Raw genomic sequence first — 19,413 nt, forward strand, 5'->3', positions numbered from 1 at the left:
AGCTACGTGACAGTCGTGCGCTGCGCTCGTGATCTTCAAATCCAGGGTCGCCACCTTAGAGGTCAGGAGTGTGTGAGAGCCGCACTCAGCCTCCAGATGTGCGGGACGCGGGCAGGTGAAGAGCTGCCGGAGAGCGTCTGGCTCTGGGCATCCCCGAGTCAACGAGTGTGGAGGTCGGCGAAAGAGAAGGGGAATGGTAGTTCAGGTCAAGAATGCGGAGCCTAAGTAGTGAGGGACTGGCACTTGACCTTAATTTCCCCCACCGCCAACGCCAACAGTCCCTGGCGCGCTGAATAATGCGATTGTGTGTTGAAGGGTCGCTGGCCCCCCTTTATTTTTAAAGGCGTTCCACTAAAATTGCCGTATTTCGCCAGCATCTTCAGCTGGAGTTTTAATCACCTCCATGACTACAAGGTCTACACACAATTAGCGTGCCAATTCTCCCCGACACCCTGCATTAGATCAATGACTGTTTACCCTGGCCCCACAACCATTTCCCCCATTACAAGGCTGAGGCGGCTGAGCCACTGCCCCGCTGCCCCTAATAAACCACCGTGGATGCACTGCCTTCAACTATTCCAGTCCGGCCAAGGCATTGACAAGTTGATGTCGGAAAGGGGCATGGAAGATACATTCAGTTCTTTATTAGACCAGGCTTTCCTCCTAGATGAACGATCCATTCAATGCTGGGAAACGAGCTGGTACAAGTCCTTACAGCCCAATTGGTGGCACCAATGCATTGCGATGTAAATTTCTTTTGGGACTGTTAGGGTCAAAGATGAGCATGCAAGATTAAATCAGACTTAGGTCAAACCGAAGCAGATAGTGTACCTCCCTGTCATTGCGATATTTGACGGACGCGACCCATTACTGGTCCAGTTAAAAGACATCATGTCAGCACCTCGTTCTCCTACGACCATCCATGAAGCCGCTATATTTCTGAGGGGCGGCCATTGAATAGACCATTCCAAGAATTCAACCACTCAATATAGCCGAGACTGTTTGTCTCAACCAATTCATAATTAGATGATGTACTTCATCTGTCTTGTTCATTCCAGGCGTTTGAATTCCGGACATGCATGAAAATTGGGCAGAGGTTGTCAACCTCGCTTTCCGGACCCCCTAAAGGCGTAGAAGAAAAATAATTTACAGAAACTTCTCGATAGAATCTCCACACTCCCCAGTCCCCATTAAGTGACCGTAAGGAGGATTCATCACTACGCTAAGTGACGTTGAACTGGACGCCTAAACAGCTACATTTGACGCCATCTTCAGCATCCTATTGACTTGAGCATTACTTGAAACGCTATCACGCGTTTACTTGTTGCCCACCATTCCAGTGTGCTTATCGAAAGCCTGGGAGCGCTCCTTGAGCCCTTGGGTTTGCTCGGCTCCACTCACGGTGCTCAGGATAGGCTGTCAGGTATGCCGTTATAACGAAAAATATCTCATACCCTCTTTGAGTCGCTAATCACATGAATAAAAAGACCCTCTTTATAATGCTACACCGCCTCAAGGCTTCTCGATTATTCCTCAAAAAGCCTTTCCCCAACTCTTCTCAACTCTTTAGCCCCATTATACATACTTCATCCGAAAGATTTTAGGTGCTTTATGGCTTCTCAATCATCAGATTCCTCTTGGATCTCAGCCGTTATCGCTTGCTCTTCCTATGTATTTCCCTGCCCGTGGCAATGATCTTATCCTTTGTTTCGTTCTTTTGATTGGGCCTGTTTCTCCGCTTTTGACTTTTCTGTGAACAAGAACCAAGCATTTCACCCCGAGAAATATTGGCGATGTCGTCAGCGAATTGAAGAAGGCATCAGACTAGATCCTGTGATAGGAACGAATTAAAGAGCTTCACTGCAGTCGCCCTCCCATTTGCGACATGGCGCCGCTGTTCTATCCACGTTTGTCCTGCTTGCTTCTTCGAAGTGAGCTCACAGCAGCGTAGGATCCAAAGCGTGTGTCTAGGGCCCGTCTAGGAATCATCATGTACCGTGTTGTCACTACTCATGGAGGTACAACTTCGGGCTTCTAATGGGCGTGATGGGGACCCGCCTCTCGGGAGAGGGAACTGGCGAAGTTTATGTTTATGGACGACACTCTCTAGAGTCCGAACATGGCTTCTCAAACCCGAACAACATAAAATGTAATTTGAGCAAAAATTATGAGCTACATACTCAAAATTATGGGTGGCATTGGGCAGGCGTGAGGTCTCAGATTGACATGGCCCTATTTGAACAATGCTACCTTCTGACATGCCTTGGGGCGGTGAATTCAGGCTATCCTGATCACAGCTTTACCCTGCATAGTCCCATTCTCGATCTCCTGTAAGATCTCATCAATATTCTCCAGCCTCCTTTCAGTTAACTGTGGTTTTACCTGGCCCTTAGCAACAAAGGCGAGGGCCTCCACTGTATCCCGACGGTCACCCGTGGATGTGCCCATGACCTTGATGCCACGGGCGACAAAGTCCGCGGGGCCCAGGGGGAGCGGTGTCGGCTTCGGAGGCAGGCCAATACATACCAGGGTGCCGGTCCGTCTCAGAAATTTGGCAGCATCGGCATAGGCCTGGCCGGACGATGCACAAATGAGTGCGCCGTGAGCTCCCCCATCCGTGACTTTAATAACCTGGGCCACACAGTCGTCCGTCTCGAGCACGTCAATGTACGATTCCGCTCCCAGGCTCAGGCAAAGATCTCGTTTCCTAGCATCCAGGGCTACGACCCTGAGCCCCATGGCAATTGCATATTGAATAGCCAGATGGCCCAAGCCGCCACCGGCCCCCGCCACAGCGACCCACGAGCCCGCTCGTAGGTTGGCGATCTTGAGCGCCTTGTAGACAGTGACACCAGCGCACAGTATTGGAGCCGCATCGGCGTCGCTCACCCCAGCCGGAAGGCGGACCATGTACGCGCTGTCCGCGATAGCGTACTCGGCAAAAGTGCCCTCGACATCCTTGCCCGCGAGCTTCCGGCTTGGGCAAAGGTTCTCATAGCCGGTCGTGCATACCTCACACTTCCCGCAGACGATGTGCACCCACCGCACAGCTACCCGATCACCGATGCGCCACTCTGCAGTGTCCACCTCAGTGCCGAGGCTGGCGATCACCCCAGTGCCCTCATGGCCGCCTACTGAGACCTTGGGCTGCAGGTAGGGGACGCTGCCGCGGGCCAGATGAAGATCTGTCGCGCAAACACCAGAGTAGTGTAGCTTGACGAGGACTTGAGTGCCTATGGGGACTGGAGTTGGGCGTTTGGCGACGGATATGGCCTTGGTCTCTTTATCCTGAATCGCCGCAAGAGACGTCTCCGGGAAAGATAGAGAGCCCATGACGGCGTAAGAGAAGAGCAGAAGGAAATTATTGTCGATGGTTTAGCTGAGGAAGAAAGTAGAGAGAGACAATGTAGAAAGATTCCGTCGTGGAAGAAAAGCAAACGGCCTGCAATCAAGACGGGGTCTCAATAAACACGCTTCATTTCTATCTGCGTTCCCCTCTCCATCTAAGCTTTTGGCGAACGGCGAAATCAACATCCTGCAATACTCGGGACTCTGACACGGATCCCCGCAGGAGCTGTTGCTTGATGTTTTGCCGAATACGACTTATATCCGATCGGAGCCAACCATCCGAGAGTCCTGGGGTTTCCCCGGCCATTCCCAGGGAACTGGGTGCTGGGTCCATCTCCGCGTTGAATCCTGGGGTGAAAGTGGACCCGTACGGACAACTATCCGACATCAACAACTTCACGGTTTCTGGGCTCCCCAAAGAGATCCTGGTCAATTGGCTGATAGCTTTAGTCTTTCACCATGTATCCCGTGAGATCATGTCCTTGGGAGGTCCAGACTCCAGCCACGAAAAAGAACGTGCTGGACGTGGCTCTGCTTTTGCCTATAATTGGACTCATTTCTTGCATCTGGGGAAGCTTCCAAAGTTGATGCCTGTAGACTCCCGTGAAGAGCCTACTTAAGAACAACATCTCATTATGAGCACGAAGAAAGAAGCTATCCCACGTAAGCCCATACGCAGTCCGAGACGGAAAGAGCCTCAGGAGTGTCTCGGATTGACCCTCGCCGGCGCGTGCGGACCAAGTCATACTGACCCCATCAGATACAGACAGCGACATGGTGGATGATCCAGAGAAGAGTTTCTCGGAGTGCGAGGATGCCGACACTTTGGAGCCTAACCTCAAGATGCGCGATGGCATCGTTCTGATGCCACAACCGTCCGACGACCCTAACGACCCGCTCAACTGGTCGTGGTTTCGCAAGCACGCCGCTATGTTCACCATCTCGTATCTAGCTCTCGTCTGTTACGTGGCTGTGACTACGCTGGTGACAGGGACGGTGGTCCTGGCTAAGTCCTTGCACGTCCCCAAGTCGACGGCCGTCTACCTGGGCAACACGCCCGTCGCTCTCTACGCCGTGGCTCCCTGGCTCTGGAGCCCGCTGAGCCACTTTATAGGCCGTCGCCCGGTGCTACTTATTACTAATATCATCGCCATAGTCGGAGCTATCGTTGTCACAACGTCCAGGACATATGCATCTTGCATGGTTGGCCGCGTCATCCTCGGTGCTGGGGGTTCGGCGTTCTGGACACTGGGGCCGGCGAGTATTGGGGACATTGTAATTATCTCCTTGCACCATGATATCACTGCTACTCTAATGAGCCAACGGACAGAGCTGACCATGCTATGCCGCAGTTCTTCCGCCACGAGAAGGGCAAGAAGATTGGTGTGTCGACCTTGGCCATTGTGATCTCACCATTCCTGGGGACAATGTATGTATCAAAAAGACATGCTTCCATAATTTTGGAGAGGCAACAGCTGACGTGATCCTTCTGACAGCATCGGCGGGCCCATCATTGAGAACGAAAAGCTGAGCTGGCCGGCCTCCCAGTGGATTCCGCTGATCTTCATGGGCGTGGGCTTCATCATGCAGATTTTTTTCCTCCCTGAGACTATTTACATTCGAGAGACACGCGCTCATCCCGCAACCATGTCCACATCTACGCCGGGCAAGTCCACGTTCTGGGATCGCTACGGGATCCACATCCCCAAGCGCTCAGAGGAGAAGCAGCACAGCTTCCTCTTCATTGCCACACGCCCGTTTGTCCTTTTCAAGTACCCCGCGGTGATACTGTCAGCCTTCTGGTTCGGTATCACCTACATGATGCATGTGGGTATCACGGCCGAAATCCCGCTCATCTTCGAGGCGCAGTACAATTTCTCCGTGCTCGGTGTTGGGCTGTCGGGCTTCTCAGGACTCATCGGCGCCCTGCTCGGCGAGGCTTATGCGGGACCCTCGTTGGATCTCATCGCTAAGCGGGCCATGAAGCAGGGCCACGAGTGGCGCCCTGAGTACCGCCTGAAGGCTATCTGGCCAGCAGTCATTACCGTGCCAGCCGGGCTGATTATGTTCGGCACGTCGATACAGTTCGGAAAGGCTTGGATCACTCCTCTGATCGGACAGGCCATTTACATCTTCGGAATCGAGGTTGCCACCACGGTAATGTATGGATTCCTTTTCGGACTACACCCAGTTTATGAAATGTGCTGACAAAGGATTGTTTCGCTAGCCAAACCTACATCCTTGAATGTTACCCTCGCCAGGGCGCCGAGGCAAACTTGGTCTTCAACCTCATCCGCAATTTGTTCTCATATACAAGTCCGTTCTTTCTGCAGCCAATGATTGCAAACCTTGGAACCGCCTCTCCGTTTGGCCTCTTTGCTGGCTTGACCGTATTCTTCTTCCCTTTCACTGTGGGTGTCTTGATGTGGCGGGGCAAACAGATTCGGGACAAAGGAGGAGATCCGGGCTGGAGTAGGGATTGAAGATGGGTCATTCGGTTATCTGTTGTTGAAACTCCGGTCTTGTGGGAATACCGTGTCCTGGGACCATAACTCGTAGGAACCGAGTAAAACACTGCTTGGCAATAGGCCTTGAAATTGAAATGTATAGGTTACTCAATGCATCGTACTTTGCGTTCAACGTGTCCCCCCTGTAGTCTACATATTCAAACACAGGGGGGGATCGTGCTCCTGAAATATCCGGTGACAAGTAATAAACAATCGAGTATCTGAATCAAATAGAGAAACAGATAAGGATATACCTTTAGTTCTCTTGAGTGTCGCGAGAAGCTGAATTCATTAATTTTGGACCCTTGAGACGGGTCTATTCTGTTTCATGGATGATCATAATGTACTTTACATCAATTTGAAAAAGAGGGATTGATTTTCAACCAGCTTACACTGACATCTCCTAGCCGAGTGACTATCTAAAAAGCATACTTCAATCCCGGTCTCGCTAAGCTCACGATCTGCCTCTCTGTAAACTCCTCGATGCCCGCCACGCCACCGAACCGGCCATAGCCACTCGCGCCGCCGACGCCCCCGTTAGGCAGCGGCGCCTCAATGTACACGGTCGGCCCGTTGACGTGGCAGCTCCCCGTCCGGATCTGCTTTGCCGCGTCCATGGCGCGCAGGATGTCTTGTGAGAAGACGCTGGCACACAGCGAGAACTCGCTGTCGTTGGCCTGCGCGACAGCTTCATCGTCTGTGTCAAATTCAGATACGAAGAGCACGGGGCCAAACGTCTCTCGGTGGAAGAGGTCCATGTCCCGCGTAACGCCCGTGAGGACGTGAGGGGCCAGGATTGTCCGACACGGTCCGTGAAGAGCCAAGTCGCCCGCCAGAAGCGTGGCGCCCGCGTCGACCGCATCCCTGATCAGACCGAGCACACGCTCAGCGGAGGCGGCAGTGAAGAGACCTGAGAGTTGCGCATCCGGATCCTCCAGGTGGTTCCCTACCCGTAAGCTCTCCACCCGTTTCACTAAGAGGGCCTTGAAGTCCGCTGCCAAGGAGCGATGCACAATCGCCCGCTCCGTAGACATACAAATCTGCCCGCTGTTAGACATGGCGCCGTATACCACTGCCTCCACAGCGGCCTCCAAATCGGCATCCTCCAATATCACGACGGGTGCCTTGCCACCCAGCTCCAGGACACACGGCTTCAGACATGACGCTGACAGCCCAGCGATGATACGGCCAACGCGGTCGCTGCCCGTAAAGTTTGCGCGGCTCACCTTTGGGTGCCGGATTGCAAACTCGATCGCCTGTGGCGTCTCGGCGGCGCTGGTGGGCAGGAATTGCAGGCAGCCCGCGGGCAGTCCAGCCTCAATTAGAGCGCGCACTACGAGGTGCTGCGACTTAGGGCTGAACTCGGACGGCCTCAGGATCACGCTGTTCCCGCAGATCAACGGGCAGCAGATTGCTCTGGCCGTCAGCGTGACGGGCATGTTCCAGGGGCTGATGGCCAGGACCACGCCGACAGGCTCGCGGCTCACTAGGATCGTGGTGCCAGGCCGGTCTGCGGGGACGATCTCTCCCTTGATGTGCGTCGCCAGGGCGGCGGTCTCGCGGAAGACGCCAGCTGTGGACATAATGTTGGCCTTGACCCATCCCCTCGTGGCCGACACCTCGGCTGAAAGGATTGCTGGCGCGTCCTTGTCGATGTACGTCTCCATGATATCGGCGGCCTTGAGAAGGATTGACCGTCGTGACGAGGGGCCGAGGCGGGCCCATGAAGCTTGAGCTGCATGTGCTTCCTCGATGGCGGCGGCAAAGTCATCTAGAGAGGCCGAGACACACTCATAGATGGTCTCGCCCGTCATGGGGTTCTTTACGGGGAAGGTCCCATTCTTCTGGCTGTTCTGGTATTTTCCTGAGATGAATAACTCTTGCGGAGCTGCGAGCGAAGTATCAGACTTGCTGACATGGACGCCGTTGGTTTGAGACATTGTGAACGATCAATTTATACCCGCAATCGATAATTCAGTAGGGAGCAGGACGGTTCTGAAAGCTTTAAAGCTCTGTTCTTTGAGAACTTGTAGTTCTAAGAAACCAAGGGGCGCTGTAAGAAAGAATGCGGGTTCCGGCTCCCATATTACGCAAAAGTCATACATTACAGCATCGTATCGGCTAATTGATCGAGTATGACTCGATTGACGTTCATGCTGACGGACTTTGGCTCCGGATATTTGGAGATGTGGATTGGTATACGCAGTGATGGTGCTCCATTGGATCCACATCTCATGTGGGGAAATCAGAGGTACGTGGGGGTTTACAAATGCGGTATAGTCATTCCGACGGATGCTTGGTCCCGAAGAATGTAGAAATGGGCAGTACACACTATTGCCTCACAGCCTTTGCCTCCGGGCTAGAACATATACCATACTACAGGCAGTGCGCCATGGACGAGCCACTATTGGCCCGGATTTCGTGACAAGAGAGAATCGATATCGCCCCAGTCCACAATGCTGGTCCCGTCCATCGCCAGAAATGAGTCCATCATCCAATTGTTAGCCTCTGGCTCCCCATCCAATGACGTCAATAAATTTGGCTGCCAGAAAGGATCTGATATACCGAGCCTCGGCATAAATTCGAGGCCTTGTCCGTGCTGAAAACTCAGGGGCCGTTGCTGCGACGCTGACAGGGAGGAGGATGTGTCTAGCGATGCTCCTGCACCTGGATAGATTGCTAGGTTGCTCGCTCGCCTGCCGTCTAGGGCTTCGTGAATAGAGCCGTTGGACCGGCCCCGATGGCCGCGAGATGCCTGTCGAGTTATTCCCGTCTCAAACCCAGCGCCGCTAGCCGTTAGCCGATCCGTAGAGCCATCAGCAGGCCTGACATTATCCTGCCTTGATCCATCCTCAAAGGTAGCCACAACGCGCGCGAACCGCTTCATCGTGCTGCACTTGTTCACACGCATGAGCACTTCTCTCGTTTGTGTGATCAGCTTGCGCAATTCCAGCTGCAGGTGCGCCTCGCGCTGGTCATGGTATTGGTTTGCAGAGCTAGAAATACGTAGCGACCGCAATATGAGCACCATAACGCCGCAGTAAGCGTAGAAGACATCCATGGCCGATATTCCATTCACCAAGTCAAAGGAGTCTGCAAGCAATATGAGTCGGCATAGCTGCACGGCGTGTGTGACGCAGATGTCTGATAGCCGTTCTCCTGCAGAGCCGTTATGCGGGTCGGTTCTGACCTCATTCTGGCTGAGCAGAGCTATGTGCTCTGGCTCACCCTGTTGTGCGGACGCAACATATCGTAGCAAAGAAGACCGCGTCACGAGAACAGCAATATACCTGTATTGGAGGTGCAAGACCAGGGCAGCCCGAAGTCGAGGTCGACTTTGCCAACCCATCATGGCCTTGAGATCTTGAAATGACATTCGCGGCATCTCCTCAACATTCTGGCAAAGTGAGTCCTCTGTCTCTTTGATCAATGGGATGTTCAACATGTGGTGGGAGGCAAGATCGTCCTTCCACGCCTTCAAGATTCCCAGCGTTTCTTTTGCAGACTGCTCTTGCCGAGCCAGACCGTCGATGTTGCTCCTTCCCTTAGCCACAGCCAGCGTCTTGACGGCCAGGGACACCCTGGCTTTAGCCAGAATAACTTGCAGCCTCAGCGAAAGCTTCATGACCTCGTCGGCCTCATCCTGTCCACTGTCCAGCACTCCCTCACGCGGAGGGACTATCTCCACACCTTCGAAGTCGTAAAATCCGCTTGGTCTCCCAAGGCTGGACGCGAGGAATTGCTCAAAGCCGTAGAGCGTACAGAAGACGCGCTTGCGCACCTCCCTTTCCATTGGCCGAAAGTGTGACCCAGTGTCGCTCGCTCGGTGCAGGCCCATGGCGAAGGAAAGGCGCATGGCAGTCCCAACCAAGTTCCAGGCCGCGTTACGCTCATTATGATTATGTAGAAAGAGGGATAAAAGCAGAAGAGCTCGAACGTTGGAGAGGGTGCACTTTGAGATAAAGTGAGGCAGGAGCTGACGGGTGAGGCTGGCACAATGGCGACAGAGGGAAGTAAGATCCAAGTCGGTAGCGATATCAACAGAGCCAGTAAGTGCGGCGAAGGCAATCATCATATGCAAACAGCCTAACCAGCCTGCCTCGGGTAAGGTGGGAGAAGGTAAATGTACACCCGCTCGAGGGCGCTGATCATAGTGCCGCCCTTTGGACATGAAGGTCTCATATTCTTCCTCAAAGGTACCGCGGTGGAATAAGGGAAAGTCTGGATGGACGTGCTTGAAATATACCCGGATCAGAGAATCGACGACATCGCGAGCCGGAAGCTGCCTCCTTATCTCGTCGATATCATTTACGGGTATATTGGAGAAATCCCGGACAAGAGCAGAACCCAAGGAGGCAGGGGAGCGCTCGTCAATCTCCTGGCGCTCATCGGCACCGTTGCCAGTGCCTCCAACAGGCAAAGCAGCGAACTCACTCTGGTCACCATCTGCTTCCAGGGCTTGCGCTGCATCTTCATCGGTGAACGTGGCCGTAAAACGAGCGGGTGCCCGGGAGCCTACGGCATCCTCGCTGCGGGATACAAGAAGCAACCTCCGGAGCTGGCCCAAAAACTGCAGGCTTCCAGACGGGCCGATGAAATGTTCTCGTCCAGTGGTATCTCTAATGAGTCCAACCGGTTCATCTGTACAGGAATTTTTTTCCAGGACTTGGGTGGAAGAGTGCCTTCCTTCATTCTCGGTATGGACATTCACGACACCTGTTCTTGGTGGTGAGGAAGAGGCACCCTGTATTGACCCTGTGACGCCCTGGTCTCCAGCTTTCGTAGCGAAGTCTCTCACCAGCTCCTCTATCCTAGGTGATTCCCCTGACGTCTGCGATAGGTCCGGCATGGCATAACCCCTGCTCTCTCCTAGCCGGATGAGGTCCGGAACGGTGGAGATGCCGTCATTGGGAAATGCCCCACGTACGATGGCCTCTAAACATTTGAATCTAAAGGTAGGATTATACACATCGTCAATACGGGCTGGCCGCACAAGAAGGTTGCCCGAATGTCTTCTTACCGATCACTCAGACTGTCCACGCTGCCGTAGAACCTAGTCTTTCGCGGAATTGTATATGAGCATTCCAGGTTGTGGTCCTGGCACATGACACATCCGTGCCCTGATGGCAGTGAAACACATTTGCAGCGTCGCTGTCGGCATCACGGTACGGAGACCCAAGTGTCAGCTTACAGCCCTTGCATGTGCAGGAGGCAACAAGGGTTTGACCTTAATTCTCCTGCAGTATCACACAGCATTGAGCTTACCTTACGACAAAAGTCGCCTAGCGCAGATCTCAGTACCGGGTCACTTCATACTCGCCAGCAACAAGCGAGCTGCATACACATGGACTTACAGCTATACGCGGATCGCTTCCGCGATACGTCGGGGATCCTCCTTAGCCGGCGCTTCGGCTGTGGTGCTGCCGATACCTCGGCCATCGCGTAGAAATGGGGTTGCGGTCATCCACTTCCTTCGTCTTGCGTCCGATATCGGGTCCGTCGACTTGGTCTCTCTTCGGTGTAGATGGTAAGATAACTGACGGAGAGCCGATGAATGTACTGCGGAGGCAAAAAAAGCGTCGGAGCAACGAACCGTATGCACGTTGGGACAGGGGGGTTGATACGGACTTATGCTCCCGGTACATGACGCGCTTACCAGCCCTGGACAGGAACTGCGGGGACTTGGGGCCGTTTCCCCGCATGTCCCACTCTCGGCGCCGACAGCACCTGGCTATACCAATATCCGGCAAAATAGCCGACTTGTATCAAGTCTTGATCCGTTTCTTATTGTCAAAGTCACACCTTCATAGAATTTTTGTCATTACAACCTCTTACATCTTTGGATTTTGCTTGTCAGCGGAAAGCAGGACGTATCAATCGCCAAGATGTCGTCTACAAGCGAGTCCTTCACGCTCCCAAATGGGCGACAGATGGCCTATGATCTGTCATCCAGCGATCCCTCCAATCGCGTGGTCCTTCTCTCTAATTCCTTGGCCGAAGATTTGACCTCCTGGGACCGCGTCGTGCCGGTATTGGAAAACCAAGGCTTCCGCGTCCTTCGCTACGATCATCCGGGCCATGGACGCTCGGGTGCACCTACTGAAGACGAATTGACCTCCATGACATTCGAGAACTTGGCGGATGATGTCTATCATCTTCTCGGGCATCTCAAAATCAACAGGTTGCATGCCTGGATCGGTGTCTCAATGGGTGGAATCAAGGCCGTGTACTTCACCGCGCGCCATCCGGGCATCGTGAACAAGATCGTCGTGGCTGACGCTATCGCCGCCTCCCCGGCTGTAGCCTGTATCCCCGATAACTTCGCCGCCCGAGTAAGCGCCGTCAAGCAGTCGGGTTCCATATCAGAGGACCTGTCAAATACTCGGAAGCGTTGGTTTGGTGAAGATTGGATGGCGCGGCATTCGGAGGAGACGGCCAGGATGGAGAATTCCATGGCGACAACTACAATTCAGGGGCTGGAAACGTGTTGCGCCGCCCTAAGAAGCGCTTCTTTCGACCTGAGGCCGCTTTATCCGAAGGTGGGACACGGCTGCGAAGAGGCGCTCATCGTCGCCGGGGAGAAGGATGCGGACCTTCCAGTCAAGATGCAGGAGATGCGACAGGCTATTGAGGAGAGCTTCCGGAGTTGTGGAAAGAAGGTGCCCGTACGGATGGAAATTATCAATAATGCCGGGCATGTTCCCTATATTGATGGTTTCGAGAACTTTTGCGAGATAATCACCAAATTCCTTTCCTAGTTAGCACTCATTTTTTCTAAATCTAGACTTTGCAATCAAATCAATTGAGAGCAATTCATTCTTCAAGCCGTGTTCCCCGGAGTGTGTCATGTCTTAGTCCCGTAATGCTCGTCTCCGCTGTAGCTAGTCTGGGGTAGCAAGTGCGCGCTAGTAGGCAAATAGAAGCAATGTTCGGGAGTTGGCCCTGACCAGGATGCATGTGCCGCGAGGGTGGGTCGAGAGCGACATCCGTCGGGTGCAGTCTTCCGATGGACAACCTCGTACAGGGGGAGTATTTCCGCAAATGCAGAGGGTCGCGATCGGAGAAACAAGACGGTCTCGGACACGATTATGGATCTCGACAGTTGAGTTTGCCATCATGAGTTCTATAAAGTGATCATGTTTGAGATAGCGAATCGAGACATTGGATGAAACACTTAAGCAGACCGGAAGACAATCATAATTCAGAGGGATTCCTTTCCAACGACGCAACAAAATGACTCACACATCCAGATCGTTGAACGTTCTCATTGTCGGCGCCGGCTTGGGCGGCCTCGCGGCGGGACTGGCTTTGCAGACGGACGGCCACAAGGTCACAATCATCGATGCAGCTCCTGAGTTCGCAGAGGTAAGAAACCAACAGCCGAAGCTACTTGAGCATGCCAGATATAATGGATGGAATCAACTGACTGACACTGGAGTTTCACATAGGCTGGAGCGGGGATCAGAATTCCACCCAACTCGAGCCGGCTGCTCATGCGATGGGGTGTTGATCTGGAGAGGATGAAGAAGTCGACTTCACAGAGATACCACTTCATTCGCTGGAAGGACGGCAGCACCATATTCGATTTGCCCTTCAACAATATCGTCGAGACACATGGGGCGCCTTACTGGTTGGTTCATCGAGCAGACCTGCACGCCGCTCTGCTCGATGCGGCCCTGAAAGCCGACATCGAGGTCCTTACCAAGAAGCGTGTCGTATCCTACGACTTCGAGGCGCCGAGTGCCACCACACAGGACGGCGAGGTTTTCAAGGCTGATTTGATCGTTGGTGCAGACGGCATAAAGTCCACCTGCCGACCCCTTCTTACCGGTCAGCCGGACGTCCCTCGGGACACGGGCGACGTCGCCTACCGGATTCTGATTCCTGGTGAGAAACTGCTGGCGGAACCGGACCTGGCTCATCTGATCCGCAACCCCTGCACGACATCATGGTGTGGTCCGGACGCGCACTTGGTCGGCTACCCGATCCGCAATGGCGAGATGTACAACATCGTCGTGTGTGCCACCTCCTACAACGAGACCACGGACGAGGTCTGGGTCGTCAAAGGCGATAATAGCGAGCTATGTAAGCGCTTCGCCAGCTGGGAACCCCAGGTCCAGAAGCTTTGCGCCCTCACGGGCGACTTCATGAAGTGGCGCCTGTGCGACCTACCAAACCTCACCCACTGGACACACCCCTCGGGCAAGGCCGTGCTGCTGGGTGACAGCTGCCACCCGATGCTGCCTTACCTAGCCCAGGGCGCTGCCCAAGCCTTCGAAGACGCCGCCGTTCTGCGCCAGGTGCTCGCCCAGGACGTGCCCATGGCTGCAGCCCTCAAACAGTATGAGCAGATCCGTATGCCGCGGGCGAGTCTGGTGCAGGCCAAGACTCGGGAGCACCAGTACATCCTCCATGTTGATGACGGTCAGGAGCAGCAGGAACGGGATGAGAAGCTGGCTCTCGATACTGCGGAGAACCCGGTCTTCTGGGGCTACGGTGACCGGAGAGAATGGCTCTTTAGTCACGATGCAGAGGTGATCCAGAAAGAAGGGGCAAACTGGAGAGATGCCCCCAAAATGAATGGCGTGCATGTTTCTTAGATAACGGAGGCAATGCTTTAGACTCTTTTATTCTTCCGCCAACCCAGTTATGCTTACGTTGTGTATCAGTCCTCTGAAACTCACCCCGTAGTGTGACCGTGCTTTGCGAAAAAGGCATCTCCAATCAGCGTACAATTTGTATACGTGTTGCAAACCTCGCACTGGACTCAAAGGGACTGCCTGAGGTTGTCGGCACGGCTAGCGGCGACGTCTATGTCAACTGGTGTTCCAGCTCCCCTGGTATATTTGCCCAAGCCCAGTATTGCCAACACGCCCCAAACACGGTCATCGGTAGCGATAGCCGATCCGGCGTCAGCGTAAAAGTTTGCAGTGCTCAGGAGGTGCTTCCTAAGCCCAGTTTGCCTCAAGCTGCCCGACTTTCAACCCGTGCTCTAGTCCGCGTCGCTCTGTAATGGAGCCCCGGCACAATGAAACAATAAGCTTGAGTGGGCACGTTATGCCAATCTGCAAGGAATCTGTGTATGATTACCACCTTGCCTACCCTGAAGAGGGCGGTGTTTGCAAATATGTGCGTTATGGCTCCAAGGTGGAAAATAGAGTAGCGTCAGGCTAATAAATGCTACCTAGATCAGACCGGCCGCGTTAAAATTCTCGGCAACGCGTTCCTCGAGATAATTCTCTTCCATCTCTCGTACAGGTCTGAGCTTTGCACAATATATGAAGATTATTCAAAAGGCAAAGCTGAGAAGAGAGGTAAAGCTGCTTAGAGTTAGTCTAGCATGATTGAGGCAATACACCGTCACTCACAAGGCAATAAAGCTAAAAGCCTCTGCGGTATAGCTTCGTGAACAGTTTACCTCTCCGTTCCAGCAGTTCCTGCGACAATTTGTTCGATTGAAATCGAGAGCCAAGAGAATGAAGTAAGCTATCTATAGACCGGAAAAATTAGATTGCTTACAATCAATGATTCCGTCCTTATATGCTGACAGATAGGACAAGACGCCGCCTGTGAGTAAAAGAAGAAATATATGCCATCTATAACAACGGGTCATGTAGCTAATACCCAGAGCCAACACAAGAATGACCAATGTCAATGAAGCCTTCTTATCTGTTAAAGATCACGGGCAATGGCTGGCCGGGCCTCGATAGATAGCTTACAATGACGAGCAAATAGACCACCATGACAGTCTCGGTCCCTTCTACCGCCCAAGCTGTAATTCCAAGGACTATTACCGCACTAACGGCTTGAATAGCGCGAACAAACCATCCTGCGAGTCCAATAGAATGGCCGAAGTAGCTTCCCATAGCGGAGAGATAATCTGGGCAGACTTAGTGTTTCGATGATCAGGTAGAGATAATTAAATATACTGAAAGAGGCAAGAATATTTATTCAAATTTTAGAAAGAATAGCAGTCCCGCATAACGTTCATATGGAGTCCATGATCTCACATATGGGAAGACCTCCACGCCCGGAATTTCCAGATAAGTGCATTGAAAAGCCTTTTCAAAACAGAAATGTATTGTTCCTGTCATATGACGCACTTCAGGCGATCGATTCGCTGATCTCGAGTCAGTCATCGGCTATTGTGATCGACAAATCCTCTGCGATCGATGATGCTCTGATTATGTAATCAACAAAAATGGTCATATATTGCGCCTAAGAGGCTCTTTTTTTTTGTGGAGATTGATAAAGATCAATAGATTCGAATCAAAAGCGTGAATGAAAGGGCCTGGAAGGCCGTATAGTACTTGCAATGCTAGCCAACAGCCATGTAACCGGCCGTCGCGGCTCGCAGTCCCAAAAGGACCGCATCTTGCCTCATATGAAAAAGAATGATTGGTCCGGACCTCTTTTCGATGTGAGCGATGCCTTCATACAAAAGTCTTCATAGCTAATAGTGATCTTCAGACGATCTACGCTGGAGTTTCTATCTCAACCACGGCCAATTCCAGCCCCCACATTGCGATTGCCTTTCGTGATGTGACATACCTTTTGGACTTTATAGAGACAGTTCTTCCTCCAGAGGCCACAGAAGTCGAGATCGGCCAGTCTATTATTTCCGAGCTTAAAGAGTACAGTGACATACACCTGGAAAAGATTGTTGGTATTGCGCTGCCCCGAACCTTGCATGAACGGATTCCATCTTTATGCCCACAACTTTGGGCAGAAATGGACATTTTGCCGATCGCCCTGGATGAGGAGTCGTCTGTCATATCTTATGCTGAGAACGAGACTCGAGTGCATCTTGAGCACAAAGCTATCGATGAGCAGGCTGAATCAATGGCGAGAAAATGCACAAGGTACGATCGATGCTCTTTAGAAAGAACTCTTACAACCACCTTTTTCTTTGATCGCACGGTAGCTAATACTCAACAGGTTCTTTGGACCCAACAATCTGCCACTCTTGCATGTCGGCTTTCTTGGCGACGTGGGGGTAGATGCGAGCTTTCACATTAAACTCATGAACGAAGACTGTTTCCAGCAGAGTGTTCGGCCAAAGACCTGGTCAGCCGTGGAATACTACGTGAAGGATCTGAGGGACCGACAAGTAAAAATCGCCTTCTTTAGTGCGACTCCTCAGGGCGGGGGCGTTGCACTCATGCGGCATGCTTTAATTCGACTAGCACACGAAGTCGGCGTGGACATCAAATGGTGAGCTTCAAGCGTATCACCCTTTCACTGTCAAAAGTCTCTTGATACTGATTGCTTCGCCAAGGTATGTGCCGAAGCCAAGGCCCGATGTATTCCGCATCACCAAAACCAATCACAACATCTTGCAAGGTGTTTCCGCGCCACACGAACGACTGAGTCCAGAAAGTCAGCAACACCTAGTGGATTGGATCGATGACAATGCCCACAGATACTGGATACGCAAAGGCGGCCCTCTTGGTCGGCCTGCCCAGGGGGGCGCCGATATAATCATCGTTGATGACCCCCAAATGACCGGTCTCATTCCGGTCGCCAAAAGAATGGATTCACAGAGACCCGTTATCTATCGAAGCCACATTCAAATGCGAAGTGATTTGATTGAAACGCCTGGGAGCCCTCAAGCTGAAGTTTGGGACTTCCTCTGGGAGCAGATTCAAGCCGCAGACATTTTCATCAGTCAACCGGTGGACCATTTCGTTCCTCAAAATGTGCCCCCGGCTCGTGTAGGATACATGCCCGCATGCACCGACTGGTATTCTCTCCATTTTCCACTTATCACCTGATTCACTAATGACTTATGCCAGGCTGGATGGTCTCAACAAAAACATGAGAGACTGGGACACTGCGTTCTACGGACGGATGTTCAATCACTCCTGCAAGAATACGGAAATGACCACCATTAATTACCCCGACGGTAAGCCAAGGGAATTGAGCATATTATTCTCTCAAAGGCCTGAAATGTGTTTGCTAACGTTACCACAGAACCATATATCGTGCAAATCGCACGATTTGATCCTGCCAAGGGGATCTTTGATGTTCTTGCATCATACGACAGCTTTCGAAGTCTACTGGCTCAGTCTCATCCTGAGATGAAGGCACCGAAACTTCTCATTTGTGGCCACGGATCCATAGACGACCCCGACGGATGTATTATCTATGACGCGGTTCTGCAGCGTATTCAAGATACCATGCCACATCTTTCGGATAGTATTTGCGTCCTGCGTTTGGGACCATCGGATCAAGTCCTGAACACCTTGCTCTCCAAAGCACACATTGTCTTGCAACTCTCAGTGCGTGAGGGATTTGAGGTCAAAGTATCGGAAGCAATCCACAAAGGAAAACCTGTCATCGCGACCCGTGCAGGCGGCATCCCGTTGCAGTTGGAGGATACAAAGAACGGGTATCTTGTTGAAGTCGGAGATGTTGATGCCGTCGCCAACCACCTCTTGGCTTTATGGACAGATCACGATCTCTACCAGCGCATTAGTGCTTACTCCTTGAGCCATGTCAGTGACGAGGTCAGCACAGTCGGACATGCTCTCAACTGGTTTTATCTCGCGTCCAAGTTGTCGAAAGGTCAGAAAGTGCAGCCGAACCAAGATTGGATTCAGGATCTAGCCCGACAAGAGCTCGGTCAATCGTACTCCAAAGCCGACGGAAAACTGAAGCGGTCGGTCCATGATGCTCACTGAAAACGTCACGGTCAAATTGTTTCGTCTACGGCGTTCAAGGTACCCTTCACGTGCGAAGTCTCGCATCTAAAGGGAAATCAAAGTACTGGGAGCTACTTAGCCCTAGGCTATTGACGTCAGACTATTGGGTTTTGTTGATATTAGTCTGCGCTGCTTTCTTTGAACCTACCATACAGAGTCGATAGTAATACACATAACGTTATCTCAAATTTTGTTATCAACTGGTAGTTTGCCGATGGGTTCTAGGATCTACAAGTAACGGTGATCTGCGCACTTGAATTTGCTCATGGGCGTTGATTCCAAGCAGAATTTGGACGTTCCAAATCAACTTATAGGACGGACAAATTGTGACACGGGTGCTGTACTGCAATTGAATTAAATCTTCTACGAAAATTACAATTGGACTCGTCTACATATTGAAGTGAGAATGACCCGATGGCTGACTACGCAGATTAGGCAACATACACACTCTCACACACTCACACACACATAATGAGGAAGGACTATAGGGAGGAGAACACATAAGGGTAGATTAGAAGAGAAAGTGTGTCTGTCTTGCTTTATCCTGAGCGTAGAGAGTCTTATACATCACAAAAGCCTTAGTCATCAGGTGGACCGCTCCTTTATGCAGTCAGCAGTTCCCCCACTACAATATGTAAGGCCCGCGAGGTAGATAAGATCGATTGGGCCAATTAGCCCTTAGGGCAAGATGTTGGTACAGTATGTATGAGTTCGAGATCTTTAAGAGCATCCGACACACGCTAGGGATGTCTAAGGTCCAAGTGTCATCTCTTCCTTATACATGGGACTCTTTAGTACGCTCCTGTTGGAGCATAGCCAGCGCCACCACGAAAGAGTGCCATCATCGGCGCATT

General features: G+C 52.2%; 8 protein-coding genes across 8 annotated transcripts; 4 read left to right on the plus strand and 4 right to left on the minus strand.

Moving 5' to 3' along the window:
• Positions 1-2,277: 2,277 nt before the first annotated feature.
• On the minus strand, positions 2,278-3,333 carry N7477_007456 (zinc-dependent alcohol dehydrogenase; the record flags this gene model as incomplete). Its single annotated transcript, XM_056969119.1, has 1 exon — positions 2,278-3,333. One exon carries the CDS (start codon positions 3,331-3,333, stop codon positions 2,278-2,280), a length of 1,056 nt encoding a protein of 351 aa, XP_056819151.1.
• A 650-nt stretch (positions 3,334-3,983) lies between these two features.
• Positions 3,984-5,831, plus strand: N7477_007457 (uncharacterized protein; the record flags this gene model as incomplete). Its single annotated transcript, XM_056969120.1, has 5 exons — positions 3,984-4,011; positions 4,109-4,623; positions 4,701-4,777; positions 4,845-5,510; positions 5,576-5,831. The coding sequence occupies 5 exons, from the start codon at positions 3,984-3,986 to the stop codon at positions 5,829-5,831; spliced, it is 1,542 nt and encodes a 513-aa protein (XP_056819152.1).
• Positions 5,832-6,274: 443 nt separating this feature from the next.
• Positions 6,275-7,795, minus strand: N7477_007458 (uncharacterized protein; the record flags this gene model as incomplete). Its single annotated transcript, XM_056969121.1, has 1 exon — positions 6,275-7,795. One exon carries the CDS (start codon positions 7,793-7,795, stop codon positions 6,275-6,277), a length of 1,521 nt encoding a protein of 506 aa, XP_056819153.1.
• A 464-nt stretch (positions 7,796-8,259) lies between these two features.
• N7477_007459 (fungal specific transcription factor domain-containing protein) lies at positions 8,260-11,294 on the minus strand (the record flags this gene model as incomplete). Its single annotated transcript, XM_056969122.1, has 4 exons — positions 8,260-10,804; positions 10,876-10,952; positions 11,121-11,137; positions 11,210-11,294. 4 exons carry the CDS (start codon positions 11,292-11,294, stop codon positions 8,260-8,262), a joined length of 2,724 nt encoding a protein of 907 aa, XP_056819154.1.
• A 446-nt stretch (positions 11,295-11,740) lies between these two features.
• Positions 11,741-12,613, plus strand: N7477_007460 (uncharacterized protein; the record flags this gene model as incomplete). The annotated part of the gene is made up of 1 exon (XM_056969123.1): positions 11,741-12,613. One exon carries the CDS (start codon positions 11,741-11,743, stop codon positions 12,611-12,613), a length of 873 nt encoding a protein of 290 aa, XP_056819155.1.
• Positions 12,614-13,061: 448 nt separating this feature from the next.
• On the plus strand, positions 13,062-14,455 carry N7477_007461 (uncharacterized protein; the record flags this gene model as incomplete). The annotated part of the gene is made up of 2 exons (XM_056969124.1): positions 13,062-13,220; positions 13,304-14,455. Coding segments are annotated over 2 exons (1,311 nt in total), but the record flags the coding sequence as incomplete, so codon positions are not given.
• Positions 14,456-15,039: 584 nt separating this feature from the next.
• Positions 15,040-15,721, minus strand: N7477_007462 (uncharacterized protein; the record flags this gene model as incomplete). The annotated part of the gene is made up of 4 exons (XM_056969125.1): positions 15,040-15,115; positions 15,224-15,341; positions 15,375-15,516; positions 15,575-15,721. The coding sequence occupies 4 exons, from the start codon at positions 15,719-15,721 to the stop codon at positions 15,040-15,042; spliced, it is 483 nt and encodes a 160-aa protein (XP_056819157.1).
• A 449-nt stretch (positions 15,722-16,170) lies between these two features.
• On the plus strand, positions 16,171-18,538 carry N7477_007463 (uncharacterized protein; the record flags this gene model as incomplete). Its single annotated transcript, XM_056969126.1, has 6 exons — positions 16,171-16,275; positions 16,326-16,717; positions 16,794-17,069; positions 17,134-17,598; positions 17,651-17,760; positions 17,829-18,538. 6 exons carry the CDS (start codon positions 16,171-16,173, stop codon positions 18,536-18,538), a joined length of 2,058 nt encoding a protein of 685 aa, XP_056819158.1.
• Between the last annotated feature and the right edge of the window lie 875 nt (positions 18,539-19,413).

This window comes from Penicillium maclennaniae (assembly GCF_028827695.1).
Source record: "Penicillium maclennaniae strain IBT 15551 chromosome Unknown utg000007l:1.0-4884863.0:1.0-4888362.0, whole genome shotgun sequence".
Classification (NCBI taxonomy): Eukaryota; Fungi; Ascomycota; class Eurotiomycetes; order Eurotiales; family Aspergillaceae; genus Penicillium; species Penicillium maclennaniae.